The 15,829-nt window shown below is 48.2% G+C and overlaps 1 protein-coding gene across 1 annotated transcript in view; it reads left to right on the top strand.

Moving 5' to 3' along the window:
* APOLTP (apolipoprotein lipid transfer particle homolog) overlaps window positions 1-15,829 on the top strand; it is a 136,373-nt gene that overhangs the window by 41,421 nt on the left and 79,123 nt on the right. The window contains exons 23-30 of the mRNA XM_087417807.1: window positions 524-683; window positions 915-994; window positions 5,082-5,268; window positions 6,373-6,528; window positions 6,975-7,108; window positions 8,287-8,445; window positions 13,943-14,123; window positions 15,586-15,797. Coding sequence (XP_087273933.1) covers window positions 524-683; window positions 915-994; window positions 5,082-5,268; window positions 6,373-6,528; window positions 6,975-7,108; window positions 8,287-8,445; window positions 13,943-14,123; window positions 15,586-15,797 — 1,269 coding nt within the window. The remainder of the gene's footprint in view (window positions 1-523; window positions 684-914; window positions 995-5,081; window positions 5,269-6,372; window positions 6,529-6,974; window positions 7,109-8,286; window positions 8,446-13,942; window positions 14,124-15,585; window positions 15,798-15,829) is intronic.

The following is a 15,829-nucleotide window of genomic DNA, read 5'->3' as shown; positions in this document are numbered from 1 at the left end:
CAGGACGGGTCAGGGGAAGGAGCTGAGCAGGGGGTGATGTCAGGTGAAGTTAGCTGCCTGCTCCCTGGGGAGCCTGAGTTACATCCCGGAGTTTGAGCCCCTCGAGGCTGCGAGCTGGGATGCTTGTCACTCCTGGGCCGGAGAGCAGTGTCCTGGGGCCCGTGGCGCCAGGCGTTCACAGCACAGCGTGCGAGCTGGGAGCTGAGCGGGCAGAGCTGGCTGCGGGACCGGAGGGGCCTGGGCAGGGCGCCGACGCTGTGCGACGCCTGCTTCCCTCCCGGCCGTCTGCCGGCTGAATTCGGACCCTGTCGACGTGCTCCTGGGCTGTCCTGCGGGGCTCTGCTCTGCTCCACGATACTGTTTTAGGTCCCCACCTTCCTGGTTTGGTTGTCTCGTGAGGTCAAGGATGAGCGCAAGCACTAAGTGCTTGAACAGTGTGGGTGGGGGTCCCCTCTCGGGAAGAGGAGTGAACCTCAGGACCGGGACGCGGTTCTTGATCTTGAAGACTCCACTGTGCTTCCAGAAGGACAGCTGGCTCCCTCGAGAAGCCTCCGCCCGCCTCTTCATGGGCACGCCCAAGTCGGAGGTGCCCAGGGATGTCGAGGTGGACGTCAGCTACAGCCTGCCCCAGAGGAAGTTCCGGCTGAAGCTTCTCCATCCCAGGAAGAAAATCGAGCTGGACGGTAATGACGGTGCCCGGCCCGTTGGCTGTGCCCCTCACCATGTGCCAGACCCAGGGCCGGGCACCCGCTGCGTGCTCGCTCGTGGATCCCCCTGCGACCTTCAGGGTCAGCCCTCAGTCCAGCCCTGTGTACGGGCGACCAGACAGGAAACCAGTAGGATGTACCTGGTGCACGCAGGGGCAGATCCCCGACGCTGAGCCTCCGTCTCTAAACTCTTGTCTTGTCCCCCAGGAAAGATCGAGACTCTCCCGAGTGCCTGCGTGGGTCACCTGGAACTGATCCTGGACGACAGGGACGTCTATTACATCAAGGTTTGCTCCGCGTCCTCGGCCACCTGTGTCAGCACCGGCCACCCTCCCCGGCATTTCCGCCCCCGTCCCAGAGCCCCTGCCTAAGAATCGCCCCCTCGTTTGGAGTTTTAGCAGTTCTTCTCCTGTCACCTACCAATAACATTCTTGTCACCCAGAAGAGTATAAAGAAGAAAAAAATGGGCTCAAATCTCACCACCACTGATGTCAAAAATTGATGATATTAGTAACACAGGAACACGCTTTAAAAAATTCAGAGCAGAGAAAGGTATAAAATGGCAAGTTACAACATGCCAGTCCCCAAATTTCCCGAAGAAGCGTCAATGCACACACCAAGAAATCTGTATTCGTTTCCCAGGGCTGCTGTAACAAAGTACCCCAAACTGGGTGGCTGAGACAGCAGACATTTCTCTCTCACGGTTCTGGAGGCTGGAAGTCCAGGATCAAGGTGTGGGCAGGGTTGGTTTCTTCTGAGGGCTGTGAGGGAGAATCTGTTCTAGGCTTCTTTCGTAGTTTCTCGTAGCCTCAGGCATTCCTTGGCTTGTAGACACGGTCTTCTCCCTGTGTCTTCCCATCGTCTTCCCTCTGTGTGTCTGTGTCCGAACGTCCCCTTTTTGTGAAGACACCAGTCACACTGGATTAGGACCCACCCTCGTCTTAAGTGGATCATCTGCAAAGACCCTATTTCCAAATAAGGTCACATTCACAGGTGTGGGGGCTGGGACCTCAACACCTTTTGGGGGGACACAGTTCAAACCATAATACAGCAGATTTGCAAAACCTTTTAGTTTTGAGTTTAGTTTCTGTTTGTTTGTTTTACATGAAAAGATCATACTCTTTTTTTGTTTTCTCTTTGTTTTTTTTTTTTTACTCCAAAACGTATCCGGGCAAACTTTTTGTACCAGCACGTGCTGGTACAATTTAAATTTTATTTTGTTAAAAAAATAGGTAATACATTTAAATGATTCAAAGTTCAAAAGATATGAAACGTTATAGAACTGAGTGGCCAACATGTCTAAATGAATTAGAATTAAAGAAAATTAAAGATGCGCTTCCTGAGTTGCACTAGCCACTTTTCAAGAATTTTTCCATCGTTGCAGAAAGTTCTTTTGGTTAGCACGAGTATAGAGTTAAAAACTCTCCCTTCGACCCCTCCCCAAAGCTGTTCATTTTTTATGATTCCTCTGAGAAAATCTGTGCCCACAACCAGCAAATAGGTATCAATGTATTTCCCCCCACCTTTTTAAAAATGAAAGTGTCTCTCGTATATTTTGAAAGGCTGCGCCCTAGTCGATGGGGTGGAGTTTATTTAGCTGTTCCGTAGTGAAGGGCTCTTGTGTTTTCCCCGGGTTTTCGGTCTTATAAATGTGTCGCCGTGAGCACCCTTGTCTGCAGGGTCAATTCCAGCAGTGGAATGCCCGGAGCAGAGGTTGTGTGTGTTTTTCTCTTAGTAGGTACTTTCCAAGGTTCTCAGCCCGGGTACCTGGCTGGGACTCTGGGTCCCCTGAAGTCCTCGCAATCGGACAGAAGTTTTGTGTCTCCCCAGAATCGTACCTTCTGGGGAGAGGGTTTAGACCTTCCATCCGGTGCTCAGGCAGCTCTGTGACTCCTCAAAGGGTAAAAACGGCAGCTTTAGACCCACTCCTGCCCGGCAGGACCTCAGGGTGCCTTAGGCAGTGAGTCTGGCGATTCTGCCTTGGTTTCCAGCATCTTCTCAGAGAGTCTGGACTTGAGAACCTGGAGCCGGGGCTGGAATTTTTGCTGCATAAATACGCCCTCTGCTCCCAGATCAGCTTCCTGCCCGGGTGGGGAGATGACCAAGTGTCAGGGGAGAGCGTCTTCCTCCCAGAGCCCCAGCTGCCTGACTGCTGAGACTACAGATCATTCCAGAACCCCCGGGAGCCCTGGAGCCTCCAGGTGTTTGCTGAATGCACACATGCTAATGGCCTCCCCTCCCCGCAGACTTTTCTGCCGTTCTCCAGAGGGCTGTCCGCAGCTGGAAACATTTGCCTTTAGACAAACTCCAGTTCTGGCTGCCCCAGGCCCATCACAGTCACGGTAACAGCTGGGGCTCTGGAACTTTCCAAAGCCTGTTCTGGGAGGGGGGACGCAGGTGGCCTTGGGCCTGGGGCCACTCCTTCAGTCCTCTTGGTAAGCGCGTATGAGATAAGGGAGCCAAGGCACGTGAGCTCAGGAACACAGAGCAGCAAAGCGGGGTTCACCTCAGCTCCAAGTTGACGGGGTTTAAGAATGGCAAGGGGGAGAGTGTTAGATTTCAGCGCCCCTCCCCCGGTGTGCAGTGATGGGCGTCCCGAGGTCCCGGCTGCCTGGAGAGCCCCGGTTTACACCTGTTGACCCGGCTCAGTTATGACCAGTGTTCTTTTTAATGTTAAGTGTCCTGGTTTGGGTGAGAAATTCTGCAGTCACCCTGTTCACAGGCTGCACTAGGGCCACCGCCGAGCAGCCTCTGATAGGGACCAGAGAAACCTGTCACCAAGACACGCCACTAAGTGAGAGAAGCAGAGCAGAGTGGAGAGCCTGCATCTGATTTTGTGTAAGGGGGAGCCTGCGTATGTATGCTCGTGTGCACACGTGTGCGCACACACATACATACTCACATACGTACAAACAGACTTGTGTAGGCCCATGCTTCTCTTGAAGATGCACGGGAAGCTGCGCACAGTCGTTACCTTTGAGGGAGACTGGGAGACCAAGGAGGGGAATGAAATCTGTATAGCATCTTTATTCATTTATTCAACAACTCTTTATCAGGCACCCACAATGTGCCAGGTCCTGGGAAGACAGCCCAATGAAAGAGACACACAAACCTCTCTCCTCTTGGAGCTTACGTTCTCGTGGGAGAAAATAAGTAAAATGAATAAGCAACCTGTATGGTGATAGGTGGGTATAAGTGCTATAGAAAAAGGGAATCACTGAGCTGGGTACAGGGGTCTGAAGTTATGTGAGAGGAAGGGTGTGGAATTGGCTTTAGTTTTAATAAGCTGACAAGCCTGATGGAGAAGATAATTTTGAGCAAAGACATGAAGGATGTGCAGAAGAGAGCCATGTGGTTCTCTGGGGGGAGGGCATTCTAGGTAAGGGGCACAGCATGTGCAAAGGTCCTGGGGTAGGAAGGTACCTGGAGTGTTAGAAGCACAGCATGAGGGCCCTTGTGGTTGGAGCAGAATAGGGGAGGGAACAGAGAGGTGGGAGGACAGATCATGTAAGGTCTTGCCAAAGAGTAATCAGAAGACAATGATTTGTGATTGTTGTCAAGGAGCAAAAGTGAAAACAGGATTTACGAGAGAGCATAAAGTAGCAGGCGGTCTGGGAACAGGGAGGTCGTGTTTACAACTTTTGGTTAAAAAGGATCAGCTGGCGGCCAACAGAGAGATCTGTGGATATGGCTGCAGTCAGTGGGGGCCATCAAAGACGACCGCTGCAATTGCTTATGGGGTTCCCCAGAAAACCCCAAGCTATGGAGAGCATTGCGGGCTGTGCCTGTGTCCCCCCACCAGTATCCTCCCATGGGCAGCTCTGCCTTCGTCTGGCCAGGTCTGCACCACTGACGTCCAGAGAAAGTCCTGGCTTCCTTGGTCTTCACAAGCACTTGGGCTTTTACCCTGAGAAAGATGGGCATGTCATGATCCTATGTGACTTGAAGGGGTCGCTCCCATCACCAGGCCAACAGATGGCAGGGCCAGGGCAGGAGCCGGGCGAGCTGGGGGGACGATGTCGCAGTGACGCAGGCCTGAAGACCAGGTCTCGAGCCGGGGCAGTGGTGGAGGTGGCTGAAGTAGTCAGATCCCGGAATATTCTGCAGGGAGAGCTGACCAGAGTCCCTGACAGATTGGACGAGGGAGGGGTGAGAGGGAGAGAGGAAGCGTCCTTCATATTTACGTCTGAATTGGTAACACGGACTCCCTATTTTGAAGAAAATCCTGTTTAAGAAATTGGAGAAGGATCAGCCTAGAAGGCCATTGGCTAAACTCCGTCCGTCCCCTGCCCTCTGTCCAGTCCCGGTTCTTGTGGCCAGGACCAGGCCTGCTGGCCGAGCCCGTCCCCTCAGCTGATGCTGGGGCCTTTCCAGGGCCGGAGCGACGTGCGGCCAGCAGCGGGCGGTGAGGCCCAGTGGCTGGAGGCGCAGCTGGAGGTGAAGCTGGTGACAGCGGGCAGCCCTGTGGTCCTCGCTGGAAACCTCAGCCGGCAGCCGGGGAGCAAGCTGGCCTTCTCCGTGTCGCTGAGCAACCTGCTGAGCACCCAGGCCCACCTGTCAGGTAGGAGGAGGGACCCCTTCCTGCCACACCTTCTGCTCTGTGGCCAGGCTACAGGAGGGGGAGGGCTGCGTGCCTCGCTTGTGGTCTCTGTCAGCCCAAGCTGCCAGTGTCAACATCCCACCTAAGGAAGAAGCCGGGCTCTGTGTCTGCTCACAGCTTCCGTATGATCCCCCAGATACCCCTCCAACACGCTGACCGCCCCCCATGAACCAGAAAACAGCAGTTTTGGGCCTGTTTTGATTCAGACTCGCATTACACAATATGTAAAAACACATTTTGGAGGCCGGCCTGGTGGCGTAGTGGTTAAGTTCGTGTGCTCCGCTTTGGTGGCCCGGGGTTCGCGGGTTCGGATTCTGAGCACAGACCTACACACCACTCATCAAGCCATGCTGTGGTGGCGTCCCCTATATGAAATAGAGAGAGATGGGCACAGATGTTAGCTCAGGGCCAATCTGCCTCACCAAAAAAACCCCCAAAAAACCAAATACATTTTGCATTTTGACCTAAATTGCACGGGACACTGTTTAAATCTTGAACACATGGCCTGGCCTGGGCACTGACCAGTCTGAGCAGATGCCCGCCCTGGTGCCCGAGCTGGGGTAGAGCCCCCTGGCTATGCTCCTCGTGGGGTGTTCTGGGAGATTCCAAGGGAATGATGTTGGGGCTGGGGCCGCTGACCACCTGGCCTGGGCACTTTGGATATTTTAACGGGCAGGGCTGTGCCTGTGCGACCTGGCTGACTGCCAGGGGAACAGAAGCGAGTTTCAGGAAGTGAAATTTACCAGATGACCCACGAGGCACCGTCATTTCTGTTCCATTCTGTCGTATTTCATTCTACTTTATTTAAAAACCTTTGGTCTGGACTCACAGAAGTGACTTTTGGGGTTGCCACCGACAGTGCAGATAACGCTGTCAGTGGCCCCGGTGTCAGCATTCCTCGGGGGAGACTCAGGCATTGGTTCTCCCAGGAGCCCCTCATCCCAGGTCCCCGGGGTGGTTCCCACTCCCCTTCCTTGCCTGGTGCTGGGGGTGGGGTGTCAGTCCCCGGGAGGTGGGCCACAGTCACGCCACGCCTGTCCCGCTCCCTGCCCACTGTCCCCGCAGTGCTGCTGGAGAAGAAGGCAGAGGACGGGCTGCAGGTGGCGGTCCTGGCTGGCGAGCTCTCTGTGCCGGGGCTCGTGGGGCTGCGCACCCTGGGCCGGCTGCAGCAGCGGGGGCGCCTCTGGACCAGCTCCCTGAGGATCAAGTACGGCCTCCTGGGTACGGCGCCATGTGCTGGGCCGAGGACCACGTGGGAGGTGGCAGGACCTGCACCGTCGCCTGGAGCTGTGGCTCCGAGGGCTGAGGGGCCACTGTCACCTTAGGTGTTCTGGCCTTGCCACACCGCTCCTTAGCCAGTCAGTCATTCCATTGGCTCTGAATGGCACTGAGCTCCTGCTCGCTAAAAACAAAGTATGAGTATGTGCGTGTGTGTGTGTGCATGTGTGCGTGTGTGCGCGCGTGTGCGTGTGTGTGTGTGTGTTCGGGGGAGACATAAATCTGTCTCTTAAAACCTCCCCATTGACAGGTTCCACTGAGTGACATTAGGTGGGGCGGAGCCGGGAGGTGGGGATTGGCTGAGGCTGGGCTGAGCCCTCCTTTCCTTGGAACTAGGATGGGGGCTGCCCGGCAAGGAAGGGCAGGGGTCTCTGGGTTGCCCTGCATAGGTCAGGCGGAGCGGCTGGCGCAGGAGTGCAGCACCGGCCAGCAGCTACGGGCGGAGAGTAGCCCAGAGGGCGCCTACAAGCTGGAGCTGGACCACGAGCTCCACTGCACGCAGCTCCCAGCCTTCAGCCACAAGGTGGGTGCCTGGGGCGGGCGGGGAGTCTGGAGAGAGCCCCGCGGTCAGGGAAGGGGTGGTGTGAGCACCCTGAACTCATCCTCAAAGATAGATTTGCTCAAGGTCACGGATGGGAACCAATCTGGAATGGGAACTTCTGTCTCAGTTTTCCATCCATTTGTTCAGTTGGTCTTTATTAAACACCTGCTGTATGCCCAGCACCTGGGGGAGACCTATGCACAAGGCAGAACCTGATCTCTGCCATCCTGTTGCTGGGCAGGGGCAGAATGAGAGACACAGACCAAATCAAGGGAGAGTTAACTGCCATGGGTGGTAAATGGGGCAGAGACTGAGAGACCATAACAAGGGGAGTCTAATTTGGCTGGGCAACAGGGAAGGCTTCTTTGGGAAAAACAAATTTTAAGCTGAAAATTAAAACATGAAACAGTTCTGTTCCCATGGAAGCATGCTGCAAGCAGAGAGAGCAGCAAGTGCAAAGGTCCTGGGGCGGAAGGGAGAATGGAACAGTTAAGGAGCCGGCAGTTCCCCAGAGTGGCTGGCAGGGTGAGCAAAAGGGAGAAGCAGCTGTTCTTTTGTTAATTTACTTGTTTCAAGTTTGCCTCTGCCACTGTACTGTTGCCCCCACGAGGGCGGGGTCTTCTGGTTCCTTCATTCCCAGGTATGTGGTGCACAGTGCTATACTTAGCACCTACTTGGTACTTGGGAAAAATGTGTTCAATGAATGAATAAATGGATGAGCCTGTGTTGCCTCCACCTGTGGTTCAGAGGTGGGAGAAGGCAGCAGGGACCCACAGGTGTGCAACACTGATCACTCAGGTTCTGTCCAGGGAGCCAGAGGCTGCCGTGGGAGCAAGGGTTCTTGGGTTTCTGTGAAGCAGATCAGGGATCATCTTCCCACGGCTGCTGGCTCTTAGGGCTGCTTATCAGGGCCTGGACCAGAGTGAGGCCCTCGCCTTGGGCTCAGAATTTAAGGGGGCACCAGAGACGCAGTCATGAAGGAGGATCGTATTTTAAGGCAATATTTTACAAAATCAAAATCAGGGCAAAAAAATCCATACCTCCTCCAGAACTGTCTCCCCAGAGAAGCAAGCCTGCGCCCCTGGGTGGGTGGCAGTGAGGAGGCCCAGCACTGGGTAGACAGGGCTTCCTTCGGGTCTCCCTGGTGGGTGTGTCCCCAGGTCCAGCTCCGGCACGAGGATGGCTCGGGCCACTTGCACTGGCAGCTGCAGGCGAGCTACGGGCGGCACTGGGCTGAGAGCAGCAATCCGAGACGGCTCCGCGTCAGCCAGACCTTCCAGAACGACTCGGGCCCAGCACTGAGCAATTACTTCGTGGAGGTGAGGCTGTTTGCAATCTCTTATCTGCAGGGGGCTTGGGAAATGCATATTTCCAGCTGTGAAAAGTGCATTTTGGAAACAGGTTCACTTGCAGGTTTTACTGGAGGGGGAGCTGTCTTGGTAAGTCTGGAATAACCGAGCGCTTAGCCCCTGGACGGGTGAGGTGCTCTTAGAAAGCACACGCTTAGCTTTGTGTGTTTCTTTTTAAATTGTTTAAAAAATTTTTTAATTGTGGTAAAATATATACAACACACAATTGACCGTTTTCACCATTTTTAGGTGTAGAGTTCAGTGGCATTAAGTACATTCACAGTGTTGTGCAACCATCACCACCCTCCATCTCCAGAACTTTTTCATCTCGTGAAACTGAAACTCTGTCCCCATTAAATGGTAACTCCCCATTCTCCCTTCCCCCAAGTCCCTGGAAATCACCATTCCACTTTCTGTCTCTATGAATTTGACTACTCTAGGTACCTCATATAAATGGAATGTTCCATTTTGTGACTGGTTTATTTCACTCAGCATAATGTCCTCAAGGTTCATCCATGTTGTAGCATATTCAGAATTTCCTTCCGTTCTAAGGTTGAATAATGTTCCATTGTGAGGGTAGACCATATTTTGTTTATCCATTCATTCATTGATGGACACTTGCCTTCCACTTTTGGCTCTTGTGAATAATGGTGCTATGAACACAGGTGTACAAATATTTGTTTGAATCCCTGCTTTCAGTTCCTTTGGGTGTATATCCAGAAACGGAATTGCCGGATCATATAGTAATTCTGTTTTTGACTTTTTTAGGAACCGCCATACTGTTTTCCATAGTGGCTGCACCATTTTACAGTCTCACCATCAGTGCACCAGGGTTCCAATTTCTCCACGTTCTCACCAACACTTGTAATTTTCTGGGTTTTTTTTGATAGTAGCCATCCTAATCGGTATGAGGTGGTATCTCATAGCTTTGATTTGCATTTCTGTAACAGTTAATGATGTTGAGCATCTTTTCATGTGTTTATTGGCCATTTGTGTATCTTCTTTGGAGAAATGTCTATTCAAGTCATTTGCCCATTTTTGAATCAGGTTATTTGTTTTATTATTGTTGTTGAGTTGTACAAGTTCTTTATATATTCTGGATATTAACCCTTTATCAGATATATGATTTGCAAATACCTTCTCGCATTCCGTGGGTTGCCTTTTCACTCTATGGGTAGTATCCTTTGACGCACAAAAGTTTTTAATTTTGATGTAGTCCAATTTATCTATTTTTACTTTTGTTTCCTGTGTTTTAGGTGTCATATTCAAAAAATCATTGTCAAATCCAGTGACATGAACCTTTTCAATCCCATGTTTTCTTCTAAGACTTTTAGAATTTTAGCTTTCATATTTAGGTATTTGATCTATTTTGAGTTAAGTTTTGTATATGGTATAAGATAAGGGTCCAAATTCATTTTGTTGCGTGTGGATATCCAGTTTTCCCAGCAGCATTTGTTGAAAAGGCTGTCCTTTCCCCCACTGAACAGGCTTGGCACCCCTGTTGAAAATCATTTGACCATAAATGTGCGAGTTTATTTCTGGGCAATCTGTTCTGTTTCCTTGGTCTCTATGTCTGTTTTTATGTCACTACCATACTATTTTGATTACTGTTTCTTTGTGAGACCTCAAACTTTGTTCTTCTTTTTCAAGATTGTTTTGGTTATTTGGGATCCCTTGAGATTCCATATGAATTTTAGGATGGATTTTTCTACTTCTGCCAAAAAAAAAAAAAAACAAAAACATTGGGATTTTGATAGGGATTACAATAAGTCTATAGATTGCCTTGGGTAGTACTGACATCTTAACAACATTAAGTCTTCCAATCCATAAACACAGGATGTCTTTCCATTTATTCGTGTCTTCTTTAATTTCTTTCAGCAAGTTTTTTTTGTAGTTTTCAGTGTACAAGTCTTCTGCCCCCCTAGGAACTTCATTCCTAAGTATTAAATTGATTTTAAATGATACCAATCCTACGTGAATAAATTCTCCTTGTGAAAAAAAGTATAACGTTTGAAATAAGGCTAAAATGCCTTTCACAGTTACCATCCCCGATCCTGGTCCCCTCCTCAGCTGCCCAGAGGGAACCTTGGTTATAGTCTGGGGCCCTGGAGATGAGATCTTTTTCTATTTGTTTGCTCTGTGGATCCATCACAAACACTGTTTTGTTTGGTGCGTCTTGCTGTGCGTCCTTCAACAATGGCTCTTGGAGAATGTTCTGTGTTCTTTTATAGAGATCTGCTCTATTCTTTTAAACCCCTTCATCACGTTCCATATATGGCTATACTGCATTTTATTTGGCCATTTCACTCTTGCTGGGTTCTAATATATGCCTGAGCATCCTTGCGCATGTCTCCCTGGGCACATGTGTGACAAGGTCTCTAGGGCAGATGTCACAATGTGGAGTTTTTGGTTATGGAATTTGTGCGTTTGTAATTTGGCTTTTGCCAATTTGCCCTCCAAAATGTCTGTACCAATCACCCACCTCCCAGCCATGTCCGAGAGAAGCAGTTTCCATACTCTCCCCAATGCATGAGTTTTACCATCTGCAAAATATTGCTGATGTGGGTGGAAATCGTATCTCATTGTTTGCATTTGCATTTCCCTGATTACTTAGTAAGGCTGAACAGCATCTTTTTGTGTATTTCTTCTACCGTTGCGTTACTCTTCTGTGAACTGCTGTTTCGTATTGTTTGACATTTGAAAAAAATTAGAATACTTGACTTTTTAATATATAATTGCAGTATGTGCATCATATTACTATTCTAAATAAGCTGTGAACATTTCTTATTTCTGTAAAACACCTGCCCCAAGGCTTTTAGTGAAGAGACTGGAGACCTGTGGCAGCATGAACGCAAGGCTTTCGAAGTGTGCAGATGCCACGCTAGGTTTGGGGAGACAAATATGAATAAAATAACCTTCTTAAGCATCCTTGAGACGCTGACAGTGAGTAGGACCGGGAAGGCAGAGTGAGCAATGATGGGCCATGTATTATTGCCAGACCATGTGTCAGACACGTCGTTTGTATTATCTCATTTAATCCCTATGAGGTAAGCATTATCTGTCCACATTTTCCAGATAAGAAATTGGGGAAATGGACTCGTCTGGGCTCTCACAGCTATTGTGTGGCAGAATTGGGGTTTAAATTCCAGTCTGCCTCATTGCAAACCTCAGGCGTCCAGACTGGAGTGAGAGAAGTAAAACTCCAGGCACACCTCATTTTATTGTGCTTCTCTTTACTGCACTCCACAGATACTGCATTTTTTACAAGACCCTCCACCAGCAAAAAGATTACGACTTGCTGAAGGCTCAGGTGATTGTTAGCATTTTTTAGCAATAAAGTATTTTTTAATTAAAGTATGTACATTGTTTTTTGAGAATAATGCTATTTCACACTTAATAGACTACAGTATAGAGTAAACATAACTTTTATATGCACTGGGAAACCAAAAAATTCGTGTGACTCGCTTTATTGCAATATTTTCTTTATTGTGGTGGTCTGGAACCAAACCCACAATATCCGAGTTATACCTGTATCTCTATTTACAGATGACATGATCTCGTGTATAGAAAACTCTAAAGAATCCGCAAAAAACCTATTAGAGCTAATAAATGAGTTCACTCAAGTTGTAGAATACAAGATCAATATACAAAAATCAGTTGGATTACATTAGCAATGAAAAACCTGAAAATGAACTTAAGAAAACAATTCCATTTACAACAGCATCAAAAAGAATAAATACTTAGGAATAAATTTAACATAAGAATTTAAAACTAATACTCTGAAAACTGTAAAACCTTATTGAAAGAAATTTTTAAAAACCTAAATAAATGAGAAGACATCCATGTTCTTGGATTGGAAAGTTTAATTTGAAGGTGACAGTCCTTCCCAAATTGATCCATAGACTCAACAGTCCCTAGCTATCCCTATCAAAACCTGAGCTGTCTTTTTTGCAGAAATTGACAAGCTGATCCTAAAATTCACAGGGAATTGCAAGGGACCCAGAATGGACAAAACAGTCTTGAAAAAGAAGAACAAAGTTGGAGGACTCCCTCTTCCCAACTTCCAAACCTATGACAAAGCTACAGTAATTAAGACAGTGTGGCACTGGCATAATGAGAGACAGATAGACCAATGGAGTAGAATTGGGAGCCCAGAAATAAATCCTTATAGTTACGGTCAATTGATTTTTGACAAGGATGCCAAGACAATTGAAGAGGGGAGGAACAGTCTTTTCAACAAATGGTGCTGGGACAACTGGTATCCATGTGCAAAAGGATGAAGTGGGACCCTTACCTCACGCCATATATAAAAACTAACTCAAAACAGATCACAGACCTAACTTTAAGAACTATGAAACTCTTAGAAGAAAATCTAAGGGTAAATCTTTATGACCTTGGAAGTAGGCAAGGGTTTCTGAGATATGACACCAAAAGTATAAGTAATAACAGCAAAAACAGATACATTGGACTTGGTCAAAATTAAAAGCACTTGTGCTTCAAAGGATACCATCAAGAAAGGAAATTGCCCACAAAATGGAAGAAAACATTTGTAAATCATGTATCTGATAAAGGATTTATACCCAGAATATATAAAGAACTCTTCCAACTTAGCAATAGAAAGACAAAGGATTTGAATAGATAGTTCTCCAAAAAAGGTGTACAAATGGCCAATAAGCACATGAAAAGATGCTCAACACAATTCGTCATGAGGGAAATGCAAATCAAAACCACAATGAGATACTATTCCATAGACACTAGCATGGCTAAAATTTAAAAAGACAGACAAGGACAAGTGTTGGTGAGGATGTGGAGAAATCAGAACCATCATCTATTGGTGAGATTATAAAATGGTGTGGCCGCTTTGGAAAAACAGTTTGGTGGTTCCTTAAAATGTTAAACACAGGAGTACCATAGGACTCAGCAATTCTACTCCTAGGTACTCAAGAAAATTGAAAACATAATGTCCAAGCAAAACTTGCACACAAACATTTATAGCAGCATTATTCATAATAGCCAAAAAGTAGAAACAACTCACATGTCCGTGAACTGATGAGTGGATAAATAAAGTGTGATTTATCCACACAATAGAATATTACTCAGCAATAAAAAGGAATGAAGTTCTGATACATACTACAACATGGATGAACCTTGAAAACATCATGCTAAGTGAAAGAAGCCAGACACACAAGACCATATACTGTATGATTCCATTTATGTAAAATGTCCAGAATAGGGATGCAATAGAGACATCCATAGAGATGGAAAATAGATTAATGGTTTCCAGGAATATAAGGGGCATTGGGGAGTGACTGCTAATGGGTGCAGGGTTTCTTTTTGGGGTGGGCTGGGGCAGTTCCCGATAGCCAGGGCCCTCAGGCCGACCCCTGGCTGTAGTGGAGAGCCAGTGGAATGTTCTAGGTGGTGAGTGGCCTGATCTGGTTAGCATCCTGGGTTGGGTCTCCTCCAGTTTGTGCTGCAGGTGCCCGTGAAGCAGGTGGATTGCCGTATGCAGCTGCACCACTTGAGCCTCCGCCAGCCCCACGTGGAGAGCAGCACGTTCCTGAAGGTGCAGTACAACGGGCGGCTGCCCTTCGTGGCAGGCTTGCAGTGGAAGGACACATCCCGGGCCACCCTGTGGAAGTGGGAAGGTGAGTGTCTTCTAGGGAGCATCCTTGGCTAGCAGTTAAGATTTCTGGCCTCCAAGCCTTTGCTCAAGCCATGCCCACTACCTGGAACACCCTTCCCTTTCGCTTGCCTGGCTAACTCAATACTCAGACCTTCAGTGTGTCCCATGACACTCACAATTACATCCTGACTTCTCACCCTCGCCGAGAGAGCTCTATGCTACAGGCCCCTGCCTACTTCTCCAACCTCATCTCACTCCACTTTCCCCGGTGCCCATTATCCTTCAGCACCACTGGCCTCTTTTCTGTTCCCCAAACATACCTCAGGGCCTTTGCACTTGCTGTGCTTTCTCCTTGGAACACTCTTTCTCTCACTTAAAAAAAAGGTAGATTTACCATAGTTTATCCTTGAATTAATTTTTATTTTTATTGAAGTAATACATAGTTTGAAAAATGAATTAGACTATGAGTCAGTAAAGGTTGAAGGTGGGTGAGTGTTACATGGGGGCTCATCATATTATGCCCTCTACTCATATATGTACTTAAAATAAATTTTTTAAAGTTTTTAAAAAGTTTGTTTATAACAAATAGAGTAATTCTCTGCTTTATGTCTTCCTATCCCAAGTTTTGCCTAAAACAGCAACCACTGTAAATTCTTTTAGCTGTTTCTTGTTATACTCTCTATCTTTTAAAATAATGTAATCATGCTATTATTTCTTGAGTTTTCTTTTAGGTATTCTCCATAAATTTCTCACTAGAGAGGATGAGAGTTTAACTCTTAATCCAGCCCCTTTCAAATATCTGTTTCCTTCCATCCTCCTAAAAGAGTTACATTTTATTATGTTCAATGTTTACATAATTGGGACATTTTATTATGTTCAGTGTTTACATAATTGGGACTCTATAAATTTCCTTCATAGCCAAGACACATGGTGTTCTATGATTCTAACTTTTTGTTTTTCCTGGAGTTATGATTGCCTTTTTTCCCCCTATTTGATTAGTTTTCTGTTTTCCTCCTCCTAATTATTCCCGGAATTTTCAGCCACAGTGTAAAACTCTTCTCCAGATGGTCAAACACATCAGGTTATTTATCAGCTTCAATTAGTCCTCATATTTTTCTTGAAGACCCTCTTCCTGGAGCTACTGTCCTGCTCCAAGGTATACCAGTGGCACAGCGTGGTCCTGAGGCACCCTTCATTATCCTGGGCGTTCCTTCCATGTCCCCTCTGGGTCACAGCCCCTGTTTCTTGCACTCAGGGTGCAAGAATAGTCTGGACAGGCGCACACACCTGCGTAACCCAAGCCCCTGTCAAGATTCACAACATGACCATCGTTCTAGAAAGTTCCATCCTGCCCCATCCCAGTCAGTCCCAGTTCTGAGATATGCCTACAATGGCTGTGATGAGACTATAGGAGCCTCTTGCTACCTGCTAAAAAGCTCCCTTCATACCTGGGACACCGGCTTCTCCCTCTTTGCCTCTCACAGGAGCCTTGACCCTGGACAGTCCGTGGCTGATGGTCTCTGCGGCTCACAGGCTGTACTGGCCTCATCGAGCCACGTTCCAGGCGGGCCTGGAGCTGACGCTGGGCAAGGCCTGGACTCTCAAGAATCTGGTGATGAACGTGGCCTGCAGGGGCCAGGGCCTCGCCAGGGAGGGCAAGATCCACATCTACACCCCAGCGACCACTTACCTCCGGGTGCGCATGCTCGGCCACGCCCCCTGCTCCCC

This window comes from Ceratotherium simum, chromosome 26 (assembly GCF_057802395.1).
Source record: "Ceratotherium simum simum isolate JZ-2026a chromosome 26, ASM5780239v1, whole genome shotgun sequence".
NCBI classification, from domain to species: domain Eukaryota; kingdom Metazoa; phylum Chordata; class Mammalia; order Perissodactyla; family Rhinocerotidae; genus Ceratotherium; species Ceratotherium simum.
Note: the sequence above shows the minus strand (reverse complement) of the source record. Positions and strands in the feature narration are given on the sequence as shown.